This window comes from Centroberyx affinis, unplaced genomic scaffold (assembly GCF_046629955.1).
Source record: "Centroberyx affinis isolate AG114_WGS23_722 - 3 ecotype Tasmania unplaced genomic scaffold, CSIRO-AGI_Caff_v1 ptg000632l_1, whole genome shotgun sequence".
Taxonomy (NCBI): Eukaryota; Metazoa; Chordata; class Actinopteri; order Beryciformes; family Berycidae; genus Centroberyx; species Centroberyx affinis.
The window spans coordinates 120,340-135,985 of NW_027279259.1; the positions used below are offsets into that span (position 1 = coordinate 120,340).

At 44.3% G+C, this 15,646-nt stretch overlaps 1 protein-coding gene across 7 annotated transcripts; it reads left to right on the plus strand.

Annotated features, from left to right (window-relative positions):
* The first annotated feature begins 1,247 nt into the window (after positions 1 to 1,247).
* On the plus strand, positions 1,248 to 15,274 carry sf3b1 (splicing factor 3b, subunit 1). Of its 7 annotated transcripts, none has more exons than XM_071518757.1 (24): positions 1,248 to 1,291; positions 2,292 to 2,464; positions 2,767 to 2,868; positions 3,234 to 3,348; positions 6,160 to 6,239; positions 6,378 to 6,569; positions 6,833 to 7,295; positions 7,393 to 7,514; positions 7,624 to 7,821; positions 7,965 to 8,066; positions 8,508 to 8,687; positions 8,776 to 8,862; positions 9,276 to 9,546; positions 9,981 to 10,126; positions 10,458 to 10,604; positions 10,976 to 11,101; positions 11,405 to 11,626; positions 11,802 to 11,984; positions 12,084 to 12,195; positions 12,402 to 12,522; positions 12,669 to 12,800; positions 13,012 to 13,284; positions 13,832 to 14,048; positions 14,601 to 15,274. In XM_071518757.1, the coding sequence occupies exons 1-24, from the start codon at positions 1,264 to 1,266 to the stop codon at positions 14,757 to 14,759; spliced, it is 3,951 nt and encodes a 1,316-aa protein (XP_071374858.1). In that variant the 5' UTR covers positions 1,248 to 1,263; the 3' UTR covers positions 14,760 to 15,274. The 7 variants fall into 7 exon arrangements, 6 of the variants coding, with proteins under 6 accessions (XP_071374858.1, XP_071374859.1, XP_071374862.1 ...); XM_071518758.1 differs by having other exon boundaries at positions 6,378 to 6,557; XM_071518759.1 differs by lacking the exons at positions 1,248 to 1,291; positions 2,292 to 2,464; positions 2,767 to 2,868 and adding an exon at positions 5,769 to 5,823 and having other exon boundaries at positions 3,293 to 3,348.
* The last annotated feature ends 372 nt before the right edge of the window (positions 15,275 to 15,646 follow it).

Here is a 15,646-nt window from a genome sequence, read left to right on the forward strand (position 1 = left end):
GGATTAGGTTGCTGTGTCGACCTGTGTAACCTTACTTTCAAGTTCAGTGTACTTTATGGTTAAAAACTAAACACACACGCGCTGCATGGTCATTTGCTGAGCGCAGACGACCGACAATGTTAACCATTGCGATTACACTTTTTTCATCTTATGTTGTGGCTCATCAATTTATCTACTAACCAATTAAAGTTACCTTTGATGTTTGCTTTAATTTGGCTGATTTCAGAGGTTGGGGCTCGAGTCACAGGACTTGGACTTGAGTCAGGCTCGAGTCACAGTTTTAATTGCGTGAGACTTGATGCATGAAGAGAAGACTTGACTTGACTTGGGTTCTGGTGACTTGGGACGTGACTTATACTTTGATGACTTGAAATTTTTGACAAAAGATCTTGTGTTTGTGGAATGATTTAACTGAAGTTGAAACATCAAACTCATTATGCTCTTACCAAGTTTTTATCCTATTAAAACCATATTGCATCGAAAAGTCCTAGATATTTAGTTTTCTTTAAGATATTAAATTGATACTGGACTCTTGATTTGTTCTGACTTGACTTGATGTTCTACATTTAGACTTGACATTAATGACATGGACTTGACTTGGCAATCTACATATTAGACTTGTGCCTCAAGACTTGAGACTCGAGCAAAGTTGACTTGGTCACATCTCTGGCTGATTCTTGTTTCTGTGGTTATAACCAGCTAAGCAAGCAGTCATCGTCAGTGTGGCCGTGAACATGAATAATAATTACGTGAGAGCCTGTGTTGTTGTTGTGGCTTGGGCTGAATTCAAACTTAAAAATTCGCACACACAAATATGAACTCACACATACGTACTATGCATCTTAAGTATACACGTAAACGCAAATATTTTATAATATTTTATATGTCCAACGTGCGTCATTTATGCATGTAACACATGAATGTATGAATGTGCGAGTATTTCAAATTTCAAATTAATCCGTACGTGGCCTCACATAATTCCCCATTTGCAATGTATTAGCCACATGAACACGTACACGCACGTACAGTCAGAACTACAGTATGTGGGCACATAGATAGAACCTCTCTCTCTCTCTCTCTCTCTCTCTCTCTCTCTCTCTCTCTCTCTCTCTTACCATGTTATATCTGACAAGAAAGACGCACCGAATCCGCTTCCCGGAGGTACAAAGCTGCTGCAAACTGATCCCAGAACAGCCAGCAAGTAGCGGAACTTTAGGATTACTGACTTCCGGCCTGTTCCACACACGAACCACCACCACCAAAATGGCGAAGATCGCCAAAACACACGAAGGTAAATGAAACTGCAAAAAAATATATAATGGGCTGCTTCTTTCATGTTACTTTTGACTTAATTGTATGTCAGAAATTGTAAAAACGCTGCAAGGTATTTTTGTTGCAGCAAAATATGCATATATGCCCTTTTCAAACTGTGATAACGAAATAGGCCAAGGTACGACACAACGCGGACGGGGTAGATAATGGCGCTGGCTGCCGAGCTAGCTAGTTAGCTAGCTAACGTGAAGGGACTTGCCACCGTCTAGGGTTAGCGTTTTTTAACATATGACTTCACTACAATAAAGCTCGTCGTGCTAATATGACCCTTTAGAACTACTTGTGTATTGTAACCACAGGACCACCCTGCTACATGTAACTTCTAATTGATTATGTCTAGCCCTGATAACGCTACAGGGCCCTTTGGGAATCTTGCGTCGTATCGGTGGAGAGGCAACAACCGATACGACGAAAGATTCCCAAACTAACGTTAAGGGTCATGTACATCTGCTACATACCATCTCGATCTGGTTTATCAAGTTAGCGTTAGCTTAAGTCACAAACACCTTAACACCTTGACTAAACGTTATGTCTACGTAAACGGTTCACCAGGCCATACTGCACCGTGCTAAAATGGAGTCGCTGTGTGCATTCTAGCTAATTGGACCCAAACAAATCTGCAGAATGCGATCAGAATTAGGAAATTAAAGGCATTTCGTTGTCACGTGGATATAATTGAGATATGTGTGTAATTTATCTTCTGGTTTTATTATATCGCTGTACAGTGCGTATGTGAACAACAGAATGGCGTTGCTATATTTACTAGCGAGTTATGCCCAACGAATTATGCTGTATGTTGCAGAATGTATTACGTTTGTATATCTGAGTCAGATGGAGTTAATGGGGATGTTCATATAATTTATTAAGGAGCCAAGTGTTGACCATCAGCGTACTTTGTTTCTGTCCTCCAGACAGGATTGTCATGTGCTTACTTTGTGTGTTTCTTCTTGTCCTTCAAGACATAGAGGCCCAGATCCTGGAGATCCAGGGGATGAAGGCTGCCCTCCTGGAGGAGGGAGAGCAGGGAGTGGGCCTTGACTCCACTGGCTTTTATGACCAGGAGATCTACGGAGGCAACGACAGTCGCTTTGCTGGATATGTCACTTCTATTGCTGCCAATGAGCAGGAGGATGTAAGTATTTTACTTTCCTTGCATAAGATTTTATTTAGGCTCCGTTAATCAGGAATAGATGTTTCTTTATACAAGAAATATCCTCCATCCACTCCCTTTTCCCTATTAGTTGCACCACATCCTTTGTCTGCAATCTGCATATCCCTCTTTTTTCAGACACTAATGAACAACCGTCGTTCCTGTTGTCATTCCAAAATTTGGAAGGAGCTTGATTGTTCCCCATTGTCTGTTGCGTACGAGCTGGGAGAGTCTTGCCATTGTGGCAGGACTTGACTAGACTCCTGTTCTCTTTCTTTCCTCAGGATGATGAAGAGGATTCATCAACCAGTTTGTTGGGACAGAAGAAGCCAGGGTATCATGCTCCGGTGGCAATACTCAATGCCATACCCCAGTCAGAAGAGCAAGTGAGTGTTTGCTTATTGTCATATTTTTGCCACAACTACTCCATTTCTATCACCATATTTACACCAGCAAAAACATTTTTCACATGTGGTGTCAAAGTGACTTGTCTGTTATTGTGGAAACAGGCCAGGCTGAATTAAGATGTTGCTATTTTCCACCACCTCCAGAGTGCTTTTCCTTTGAATAATGTTATTCAAAGCCACGTGTAAAAGGCTGTTGTGGTGTAGATGTAAAATTGTTTGTAGTGCAGTCGTTTTGCAAAGTATTCCTAAGGAGTGATGGAAGGGAAAATGACTTTTGTTTATCATGGGAAACTAACATGTCTATGTCTTCTTACTTCCTTTCCCCCCCCTTCGTCATTTTGCAGTATGACCCGTTTGCAGAGCACCGTCCCCAGAAGATTGCGGAGCGGGAAGACGAATACAAAGCCCGTCGCAGACAGATGATCATCTCCCCTGAGCGTCTTGACCCCTTTGCAGATGGTAAATTTCGCCACTTTTTTGTCTTCATTGCATCCTACCCATTTCCTCCCCCTTTCATGGTGTTCTTTTGTATTTGTGATCCCATGAATACCAAGGGTTTCACGCCCACATTTTTGCTGTTTAACCCTTCGACCACAATGGTTTGCTTCCCAGACTTCATGCCTTCCCTGTGGTCAATCCTCTTTGGTCCAAGAGCACTTGGTGCCATCCTAACCTTTCCTCTTAATCCATTGATTTCCAATTGAATCTTCTTTCAATTTTGCAACAAACTCTAAAGTGGACATAGTTTATGTTCATTGTTGTGGTTTGGAGAAGGACTATTGTTGTGAACATTGTATGCAAAGGGAACATTTTGTGCCAATGTGTGTGATGAAATAAAGTTGAACCCAGTGTAGGGCTGCCATACATTTCATTGGGAGAGGTGGTTGGGTGTTCTCTCGTTGGAAGGGTTAATTCACCTAACAAACATGGGTCGCAGATAGGTTGTGTGTGAGTCGAAGGGTTAACAGACCCATGTGACTATCAGTCTAAATGATGATGGGAAAATGCAGTGTCCTCCTATCGTAGCATATGTTAGCAACAGGGATGAGAATTGAAGGTTTGAGGGTCAACTTTGATGTAATTCACCTGCCAATGCAATGTGCCACACCCTGCTGTGCTCAGTAGCTGAGAGCAAGCAATGACCTATCCACTCGTCCACATGGAACTTTATGTCACGAGGCAGGCGGAGGAGAGAAATGTGCTGGCTCGCTTTTAACCTTGGCTCAGTCAACCAAAGTTTTTAGGGTTATATTCAGCGAGTGACCTCCAAGTATTAAAAGGACCTAACACCCATAAAGTGAATTAGACAATCAGGTCTTGTTTGTCTGCCCAATTCCCCCTTCTCTGTGGTGTAATTTAACAGGCTTGTGGTGACTTACCTCCACTGTTGGCTTGTCAGACTTGATAGGTATGCAAGGTCCATTGGGCCTTCGCTCAGGACACTGTGTGACAGGATGTAAGCTAGTCTCAATGCTTCCACTGTTAGATATAAACAGGTATAGTGCAGTTGCCCGGACATTTGAGGCCATCATGTGTCGGAGTCAGATTTCAAGTTCTGCATTATAATTTAATCTAAGTCCTTTCAGAGTAAACTTATTAGGGCTTCAGGGGTGTAAGTATTAGTTTGGCATTTGAAGCTTCTACTGCTTTTGTCTAAACAATATTTACTACTTATTTGTCTAAGACTGGCCAGCTTTGCTTACAAATCTGAAAGTCCTAACCTATAGGCGTGTTGAGTTTGTTACTACATAGCCTATTGTTAATTAACCAATGGTAGACCATTTCTTAGTCCTGTAGGACTATCTAAATTTGACATAGAGATAGCATTACAAGTGTAGCAACATGCAACCATCTAGGGTTTAGTTTGCATAACACCACAAACGATAACTCTGAGCCAACTAGATTAACTTGGCTTCTATTTTATTACATCTTCATTTCCCCTGAGAATATGAGCTTAAGATGGCCTGAGTGCCTCAGGTTTAGGTTAGATAGGGCTTTAACTAAAGCCTGCATGTAGAGAGAGCTCTTTTTACAAAGAATGTGTGTAAATATATTTTTATTTTACAACTCTCTCTGTAAAATAGAAATATGTTATCAAGAAAACTGTGTACCACAATACCACAGGCCCATACTAACTGTCCTTAATTTCTCTCCTACAGCAGTACTGCTTTGCCAGTCCTGTACTGCACTCTGTTAAGGGTGCAGCAACTCATCCTGTGTAGGTTATGGTGAACACAGAAGTGTGCATTTTTGTCAGTTTGGTCAGGGTCTACTGGCTGCTGGAGCTCCAACAAACCTCAACCCCCAAGAGCCTCTTACCTTTTTTAATTTGGCTTATCACTTTCCCAACAACCATATATAAATTATTCTATGCATTAATAGCAAAATGGCAATTTACCGCCCAATATTTGAGTGTAACCTTTAGCTTTACTTTTTATTAGTTACATTTGTCCTGAAAAGGAAGTCAAGATCCAAATTTAGGATGATTGAATATTAAGTAATGCTGGAATCAGTCAGAATTTAGAGTGTGGCTCTGGCCTGTCTTTGCTCATATTTCTGACCAGCAGTTGTGTAGTGATAATTGGGCTCAATTTTGCTGCCTCCTAAGATGGCATCATATCTGCTATTTCTGATTGTGCTGTGGTGACATGTAATTCCTAGTTTCAGCCTCAAAATCTTGACTTAAGTTTTGTCACTTGTTATAAATAATTGGGAATCTGGAGTCTCCTATTTTTATTTTTTTAGCTTTGAGGTTAAGCATCAAGAGGATGCTTTATTTTTTGAGTGCCGTAAATCAATGCAACACAGGTGGTATACTATTGTGTGTGAGTTCCAACCCTTTTCCAAAGTGTTACTAATGGTAAAGAGAAATTTTCTAGGCTTCTTTTCTGACGGTTGAAGTCTGACTGCAGAAGGACCCTTGGCACTGAAAGTGTACGTATTCTGGAGAGCACAGCCCAGGACCCCTGCATCAGTGATGGCTATATCTTCTTAATCTCAACAACCTCAGCTCTTCTCTCTATGTATCTGCTTGTTTTTCCTTAGACTGCTATGTCTGTATGTAAGAAAAAGATGAATGTATGTATATGTAAATCTGTAGGGCTTTGTTTTGTGATTCAGCTGTAAAACAAATGGAACATGATAAATTAATCAGTTGGTAAAGAGTCAGGGTTAGCTGGGTGTCTGTGTTTGCTGTGTTTGTTATAATTTGGGTTTCTAGAGTGTGTTCTGATGAGTGTCCTGTGTTCTTGTTGGTGCTCTTTCGCGCAGGGGGCAAAACGCCGGACCCCAAGCTGCAGGTCAGGTCGTATATGGACGTCATGAGAGAGCAGCACCTGACCAAAGAGGAGGTAAGGTCTACCTACTGTCTTTTGGACATAACGGCTGCAGATTATTTACAGACCCCACTGAATCCTGAATAGAATCCTGTTCTTTGCTCCAGGATAGTTGTGCTGTTTGGCCTGACAATTGTTTGTCTCTCCCTGCAGAAAGAGATCCGTCAGCAGCTGGCAGAGAAGGCCAAATCGGGGGACCTGAAGGCTGTGAACGGCTCTGCTGCCTCCCAAGCTGCCGCAAAGCGCAAGCGCCGCTGGGACCAGACAGCTGACCAAAACCAAACCCCTTCCAACACGACGCCCAAAAAGATGTCCAGCTGGGACCAGGCTGACGCCTCAGCTGAGGTGAATGGCCCTAGTTTCAACACCGTACTGCTTGACAGCTAGGTTTTCATAGTTCAAATGAATACAAATTGAGTGCCTTACAGTGAAATGGGTTGTTATTATATACTGTATGTCTTTGGACTTATAAGGAATTGAGTTTAATGCTAGTGGCAACTTGGTATCTTAAAGGTAACCCGGCAAACTATGGCAGGACATTTTTAAATTGTAGATAATCCCACTTATGATTTTTGTTTTCATATTTTCTTTCTCTACTTTCCTCACAGACTCCGGGACACACCCCTGCACACACACCCTCCAACAGCCGCTGGGATGAAACCCCCGGCCGGCCAAAGGGCAGTGAGACCCCAGGGGCCACCCCTAGCACCCGCATGTGGGATCCCACTCCCAGCCACACGCCAGCCGGCGCTGCCACCCCTGGCAGAGACACACCTGGCCACGCAACACCGGGACACGGGGGAGCCACAGGCAGTGTCCGCAAAAACCGCTGGGATGAAACCCCAAAGACAGAAAGGGAGACCCCCGGACATGGGAGCGGCTGGGCTGAAACCCCGCGCACAGACAGAGGAGATGAGTCGGTGGGAGAGACCCCCACCCCAGGGGCCAGTAAGAGGAAGTCCCGTTGGGACGAAACCCCTGCCAGTCAGATGGGATCGTCAACACCACTGCTTACCCCAGGGAAGACCCCCATAGGAACCCCAGCCATGAACATGGCTACACCCACACCAGGTAAATAAGAAACCGCCATGATTAGCCCCATTGGCCCTCTAGTCCTTAATGGTTCATCTGTGTTTTAACTTAAGGTTTTCCCTTCTGTTGTCTCCAGGCCATCTGATGAGCATGACCCCAGAACAGCTGCAGGCATGGAGGTGGGAGAGGGAAATTGACGAGAGGAATCGTCCGCTCACAGATGAGGAGCTTGATGCCATGTTCCCTGAGGGATACAAGGTATGCTCCAGTCTTATTAGATTCAACAATTACCAATGACAAAAATGTAATGGTACATTAAATTTAAAAGCGAAAACACAGTACTGACACATGTTTTTCTTCTTGCCAGGTCTTGCCCCCACCAGCAGGCTATGTGCCCATCCGTACCCCGGCCCGTAAGCTGTCAGCCACCCCCACCCCTATTGGCGGCATGACAGGCTTCCACATGCAGACAGAGGACCGCTCCATGAAGCAGGTCAACGACCAGCCCTCTGGAAACCTCCCCTTCCTCAAACCAGATGACATCCAGTATTTTGACAAACTGCTCGTGAGTAACGCATATTTCTAGCTTGTGTATACATCATCATGTGCGCACAACACATGCAGAACAGTGTAAAACACACAACTGGATGTTTGTCCTGTCTGCAGTTCAGTAGGTTAACAGTACGTGTGGCTGTGTGTTTGTGTTAGGTGGAGGTGGACGAGTCCACACTGAGCCCTGAGGAGCAGAAGGAGAGGAAGATCATGAAGCTGCTGCTGAAGATTAAAAATGGAACACCACCCATGAGGAAGGTCAGTCACCGTTATTGCTACCTGACTCTCATCTTCAATTATCAAATCCTCAATTAAAATACTCCCACGCCCCAAACCTCCTATATTCTCCTGAAGCACTTTATATACAATAGGGTTCCTTGGTAATCCTATTCATTACTGCTGTCAGATCTGTTGAGGAAATGGGTCACTTCTCAAGAGATGTAGCACAAAAACACTATCCACTGTAAGATCAACACCCAGGACTAAGCTTGTGTGTGGCTACAGTGTGAATCATTGCTTGCTAAAGAATCTCCTCTGTGAGGGACTGCTGCTTTCAGTAGATGTCAGAGGATAGACTACTATGCTCTGCTGGGAGCAGCAGACCAAATGTGTCAGATCTGTTTAGACTGAAGGCCATTCCGATCCATGTCATCTCAGCCATCAAGTTTGACCCTTTCTCCTCGCTCTCCTCTCTGCTAGGCGGCTCTGCGTCAGATCACAGATAAGGCACGTGAGTTTGGAGCAGGCCCCTTGTTCAACCAGATCCTGCCACTGCTCATGTCTCCCACCCTGGAGGACCAGGAGCGCCACCTGCTGGTTAAAGTCATTGACCGCATTCTCTACAAACTGGACGACCTGGTCCGACCATACGTACACAAGGTAGGCTCAGCATAACAGGTGCGTGTGTATGATAGTGGAATGTCTGCTGTGTGTGTGTCTGAGAGACTGATTGTCCTCTTTTTTGCAGATCCTGGTGGTGATTGAACCCCTACTGATTGATGAGGACTACTATGCCAGAGTAGAAGGCAGAGAGATCATCTCCAACTTGGCAAAGGTGAGGCAGAGCACTTCATTGTAGTTGTATACTCAATGTTGCTTTAGTTTTTTGTTTTTTAGTCCATACATTGGGCACAATATGGTTCCTGCGAATCATTCTCGCCTGTTCGACCTCTCCATGGTCAGATCAGGGCTAGTACTTCGCTAGATAGACACCAACATGAGAGCTAGCAGACCTGACATCCATGTCCTATCTGTTCTCACCCTGCACCCGTTGGTTACAATTACAAAGCTTCTACAAACATTTCATTTTCCGATACCAGTACATATTTAACTGCATCTAGAAAGCTGTTTCGTTTATTGTATTCACTTCTGTTATTTCACTTGGTGAATAAAACCTCTGGCATAATCTAGCTCTGACTCTAACGCCTCCCTTAATATTTGACTTTTGTCCATTCTTCTATCTTCTAGGCTGCTGGCTTGGCCACCATGATCTCCACAATGCGACCTGATATTGACAACATGGACGAGTACGTCAGAAACACCACAGCCAGAGCCTTTGCCGTGGTGGCCTCTGCCCTGGGCATTCCCTCCCTGCTGCCCTTCCTCAAAGCCGTGTGTAAAAGCAAGAAGTCCTGGCAGGCCCGACACACAGGCATCAAGATCGTCCAGCAAATTGCCATCCTTATGGGCTGTGCCATCCTGCCCCATCTCCGCAGCTTGGTGGAGATTATAGAGCACGGTTAGTCACCCACCACACTGCCATAGTGATATATTGGACATATATTAGTGTGCCTGCAGTCCTTGAAGTCTTAAAAAATTATAAAATCAACGCCTTGAAGGTCTTAAATGCAGTTAATTACAGCCTTTTAGGTCGTAATTACAGTCGCAGAGGTCTTAAAAACATTTTCTCAGTATACTATTTTTCTGAGATCTCAACCCAATTTTGCAAACTTATATTTTTTCCCCTTCTTTCAGCTTTTTTTTTTTGTAAAATTGTTCTTAAATCTTCAAACTGCCATTAAAAGTGATCTAAATTGAGCTTGGTAAAAACCTGCAGATACCCTGTGCAATGATTGTTGCAAGAAAATTTTAAGAATAATGAAATTGTGAAACTGTCTAGAATGAAATGTATCTGAGCTCTGAATGTCGGTGTTGACTGTTTTGTGGCCACAGGTCTGGTGGATGAGCAGCAGAAGGTGAGAACCATCAGTGCCCTGGCTATTGCTGCTCTGGCTGAAGCTGCCACACCATACGGTATTGAGTCCTTTGACTCAGTCCTCAAGCCCCTCTGGAAGGGTATCAGACAGCACAGAGGAAAGGTAAGGACACCTACTCACCCTTGAATGAACAGGAAAAATGCTATGTACTGATGAAAGCAGTTATTTTGTTATTTAGTTCATGGAGAGAAGTACAAACAGTATCCAGTGCAAGATCAACACCCAGCACTAAGCCTCTGTGTGGCTACAGTGTGAATCTTTGCTTGCTATATAACCTCCCATGAGAGGCTGCTGCTCTCAGTAGAGGTCAGATAGACCACTAATATTCTGCTGGGAGCAGCAGACAAAACATTTATTGTTAACGTGAATAAGCATAAGTAGATGCGGCAAGTTTGAAGTCACCACTCATTTGTTTGTCCCCCTTTGTTACCAGGGTCTGGCTGCCTTCCTGAAGGCCATTGGCTACCTGATCCCCCTAATGGACGCCGAGTATGCCAACTACTACACCAGAGAGGTGATGCTGATCCTCATCAGAGAGTTCCAGTCCCCCGACGAGGAGATGAAAAAGATTGTACTCAAGGTACAAGAGGGCAAGAGTATTTGGCCATGTTCAACTTCAGTGAAGCAAACCTTGCTATTTTAGGCCTTTGTGAAGTTCCTGCGAATAATTCTCGCCTGTTCAACCTCTCTATGGTCAGATCAGGGCTAGTAGTTCGCTAGATAGACACCAACATGAGAGCTAGCAGACCTGACAACCATGTCCTCTCTGTTCTCAACCTGCACCTGTTGGTTACAATTACGAAGCCTTGACTAACCTATCTGGTCTTTCTCTTAACTCAGATGTGAAAGGACAAAGCAAACCCCTGGTCCTCGAAACCCTCAGATGTTTTCTGTCACCTTTGCATGCAGTTCCATCTCTTACCTGTCCTGTACTCCTGCTTTGTCTCTCAGGTGGTGAAGCAGTGCTGTGGCACTGATGGTGTTGAAGCCAACTACATTAAGACAGAGATCCTGCCCCCCTTCTTCAAGCACTTCTGGCAGCACAGGATGGCTCTGGACAGACGCAACTACAGACAGGTTAGTTTGCATACGTGAAGAATGATACAACTTTCTCTTCCTTTTTATTAGATACTGCTCAATGAAGCGCAGACTGTCATTGTGTGGTAAAAATTAAAATGTACATTCAAAGTTTCATAGTGACCAGGTATTGAAGAGTGAAGTGTCTCAGTCTTTCTGACTGGCCTGACATTGGCTCTTCAAGACCACTGCTGTGGTTAAAAACAAGAAATTGGCAGTTGTAAAGGGTAATCTCGATGTGAAACTACTGAAGCATATGCCCACATCTCATAAGTTGTTGCACTGTCTTTTCTCCGCCTGCAGCTGGTGGACACCACAGTGGAGCTGGCCAACAAGGTTGGAGCAGCAGAGATCATTTCACGCATTGTGGATGACCTGAAAGATGAGGCAGAACAGTACAGGAAGATGGTGATGGAGACCATTGAAAAGATTATGGGCAACCTGGGGGCAGCAGACATTGACCACAAGCTGGAGGAGCAGCTGATCGACGGTATCCTATACGCCTTCCAGGAACAGACAACAGAGGTGAGGAATGATGGTGATCAGGCTAAACAAGAGCAAGTGGGGGAATATATCAGAAACATCCTTAGACATGAAATGAAAATCTATTAATTTTGAAACATACCCACCCCCTGCAACATCTAATTCATAACTATGGGGATGTATTAGTGATTCAACCCTGTCTCCCTCCTCTCTCCAGGACTCTGTGATGCTGAATGGTTTTGGCACCGTGGTGAATGCCCTGGGGAAGCGCGTGAAGCCCTACCTGCCTCAGATCTGTGGTACGGTGCTGTGGCGTTTGAATAACAAGTCGGCCAAAGTCCGCCAGCAGGCTGCCGACCTCATCTCCCGCACTGCTGTGGTCATGAAGACCTGCCAGGAGGTACGCTTTGATATGAACACACAGGCACACACGCGCAGATTCAACCACATAACACACTTAACAAGCTAACGCATGTTCTCTCTGTCTCTGCCATTGCAGGAGAAGCTGATGGGTCACTTGGGTGTGGTCCTGTATGAGTACCTGGGAGAGGAGTACCCTGAGGTGCTGGGCAGCATCCTGGGAGCACTGAAGGCCATCGTTAACGTTATCGGTACGTCACCCTACTGCATCAACTTACTACTCGAGTCATCTCAGTCATGTATTGCCTGATACCTTTAAAGAACTTTGTCACAACATCTTTCTGAGCATCACATTCAGTTGCAATGGGCTTGTTTCGCATAGCACTGCAATCAGAGCTGAGGGTGTACAAAAGGGAACATCTGTAGAGCTGATGGTTCAATTTCTCTCCCGTTGCAGGTATGCACAAGATGACCCCACCAATCAAAGACCTGCTTCCTCGTTTGACGCCCATCCTGAAGAACAGACATGAGAAGGTGCAGGAGAATTGTATCGACCTGGTGGGCAGGATCGCTGACAGGTCAGTATGGGAAAATGGCATAATATACCAGAATAGTCACTTTAGAAATACACAAGAATCTGATAGCACAACCTTGTTTTTTGGCTGATGTGGTGAAGCATCACAGCACTGCTGACCTTAGCCTTTCTACTTGCGTGTGCGTTTAGGGGAGCTGAGTACGTGTCAGCCAGAGAGTGGATGAGGATTTGTTTTGAGCTGCTGGAGCTGCTCAAGGCTCACAAGAAGGCCATCCGCCGAGCCACTGTCAACACATTTGGTTACATCGCCAAGGCCATCGGGTGAGTGCCAGCATAACACCATAGGGATCTTCAGTCTCTATGCCTTACATTCTCTGACCAAGTCTTTTGTTACCGTTTATTTCACTGACTCCTTTTTATGATTTGAAATGTTTATCACTGGATAAATCGCACTAAACGGGTTCAAACCATTCCCTGTTGCTCTCAAGAAGTGCTAATCCTAAACTGTCATTGCCCCCTCCTCTCCCCCCAGCCCCCACGATGTTTTGGCCACTTTGCTCAATAACCTGAAGGTCCAGGAGCGTCAGAACCGTGTCTGCACCACCGTGGCCATCGCCATCGTGGCTGAGACCTGTTCACCATTCACTGTGCTGCCCGCGCTCATGAACGAATACCGTGTGCCTGAGCTCAACGTGCAGAACGGTGTGCTCAAGTCCCTGTCCTTCCTGTTTGAGTACATCGGGGAGATGGGCAAGGACTACATCTACGCTGTCACACCACTGCTGGAGGACGCACTCATGGACAGGTGAGTCGGAGAACTATGTTACTGGATCCGCAATTACTGAAAAGTCATCTCTTCAAGAAGTATGTTTGTATGGGTCACGTTCCCACTAAATGACCCCTTCCCACACACACACACACTTATACTCACACTCTTCTTACTCAGTCTTACTCACTCAGTAAAAAAAAAATATATATTTATTTAGTACTCACACTGACATAATTAATCTGTTGTCACAGGAATATTGCCCTAAAGTCCTGACCTTTTGCCCTCCTTATTTTTGGCTGCTTGTAATTTTTGGTGATATAGGACTTGAAGCTTAGTTTTCAGTTGCATTCATAAGTTGCTTTGGATGAGTGTCAGCTAAATACCTTAAATGTAAATGTTGCTGGCCCTCCAAAGCCATAGAAAATAGAACCTCTAGCAGCTGCCATCTTCCGCTGTCATTTGTAAACTGTTGCCCCAACAAGCTATCACCATTCCCTGAATAAACTCGGCTTGCTTTATCATTTCCAGCGTAGTTATTCCAGTAAATGCTGAGCCTTGACCCCTTTCCTCTCTTCCTCTGCAGAGACTTGGTCCACAGACAGACAGCCAGTGCGGTGGTCCAGCACATGTCTCTGGGCGTCTACGGCTTCGGTTGCGAAGACTCACTCAATCACCTGCTTAACTATGTGTGGCCCAACGTCTTTGAAACGTCACCCCACGTTATCCAGGCCGTCATGGGTGCTCTGGAGGGGCTGAGGGTCGCCATCGGGCCCTGCCGCATGCTGCAGTACTGCCTACAGGTAAGGCCATTTGGAGATGCTTTGACTACAAACAATATATATATTCTGGGCAAGGGTTGCCTTAATGATATAGCTGTGCCCCCAAGTAATAAAGTTGTAATTATTTATTTGAATTTTGTAAATAAAATGACAGTAAGTGAGAGTATGACAGTAAGAGTGAAAACAGGCCTGGCTGCTGCAACTTTAAGAATGCTGCACTGAAAAAAGTGAAAATATGTTGAGGTGCAAAAGTGAAATAAAATGTTTCCTGAAACGGACAAATAATTGTGATTAACAGCTGTGATCACAATATTTGGTGAAATAATTGGATTAGCATTTTTGCCATAAATGTACAGCCATATTGTGCACCTCTGTTAAATTATTCAGCAGGGCCCAGGAAAAAAAAGAAACAATATTTTAGGTCACTGAACTCTTGTAGTGTCATTTTTTTGCCCAGCAACTACCTGTACTTGTACTACAAAACGAGTTCACCTTTGCAGCATGAGATGAGTTGTGGATGTAAAACCATTCACAAAAAAGTGTTAAGCCTTGCTGTATTGCCTGTGTCTCCAGGGCCTGTTCCACCCGGCCAGGAAGGTGAGGGACGTTTACTGGAAGATTTACAACTCCATCTACATTGGCTCCCAGGATGCCCTCATCGCCCACTACCCACAAGTCTACAATGATGAGAAAAACCCTTTCATCCGCTATGAGCTGGAGTATGTCTTGTGAATGCAAACTTGTGTGCTCTCACAATTTTTCTCCTCTCTCCTTTATCTCTTGGTTTCTCTCTCTACAATCTCTCCTCTCCATTGTCCCGCCTACCCTGTTGTAGGCCTGAGTCCATTTTTTATGATTTAGCTATGTCGGTCTTTTCATAGGTGTCAAACAATCCAACACTGACGCATTCAGTGTTGGATTGCCACCTATTGACTTTGTTTAATTTGAAAACAAAGTGTGGAATTAGGAGAAGTATAAAACAGAACAATGTAGTCTGTATGTACTTTTTGTTTTTATTCTCTATTTCGTGAGTGTTCCCTGTAAGGAATGATTGAGGTCAGACTAGCCTCGCTTGAGGAATGAAAAGCAGTCATCAAAATGTTTTAAAATACTTAGGTTTTTCAGTGTATTGATAGGCCTCTGTACTGGCTGCTCCCTCTACATGCTCTCCCATCAGTTCACACCTCCTCTGTTATTAGAATGTTGCTTTATTTGACCAAATAAAATGTTTGTGTATAAAATTCAAATCCTATGTAGTGATGGGCTTATTTTCTTTCACTTAAACTGCATGCTAGTTGTGGATATTGCTGGAGATGGATATACTAGATCCACACTAGCTGTGAGTTTTTGTTTTGGTTTTATACAAGGGGAATGAACATAAAGATGGCGACCTCCTGCAATGACATCAATGCTTGTCCTTCAGTACAAAGTCAACAAGGCATCCAGGCATAACGTGGATACACATTTTTCTGTGAGATGGGCATGGAGGACAGAATTTGTAAATCCAGGAGACTGCCATTGTTTTTCTTGTCTATAATGGCTAGGGGAAAAGATTAATGGGTGTGTTAATATGTATATGGACATCATGTAACAAAAGAATATTGAGATGCTGACATGTT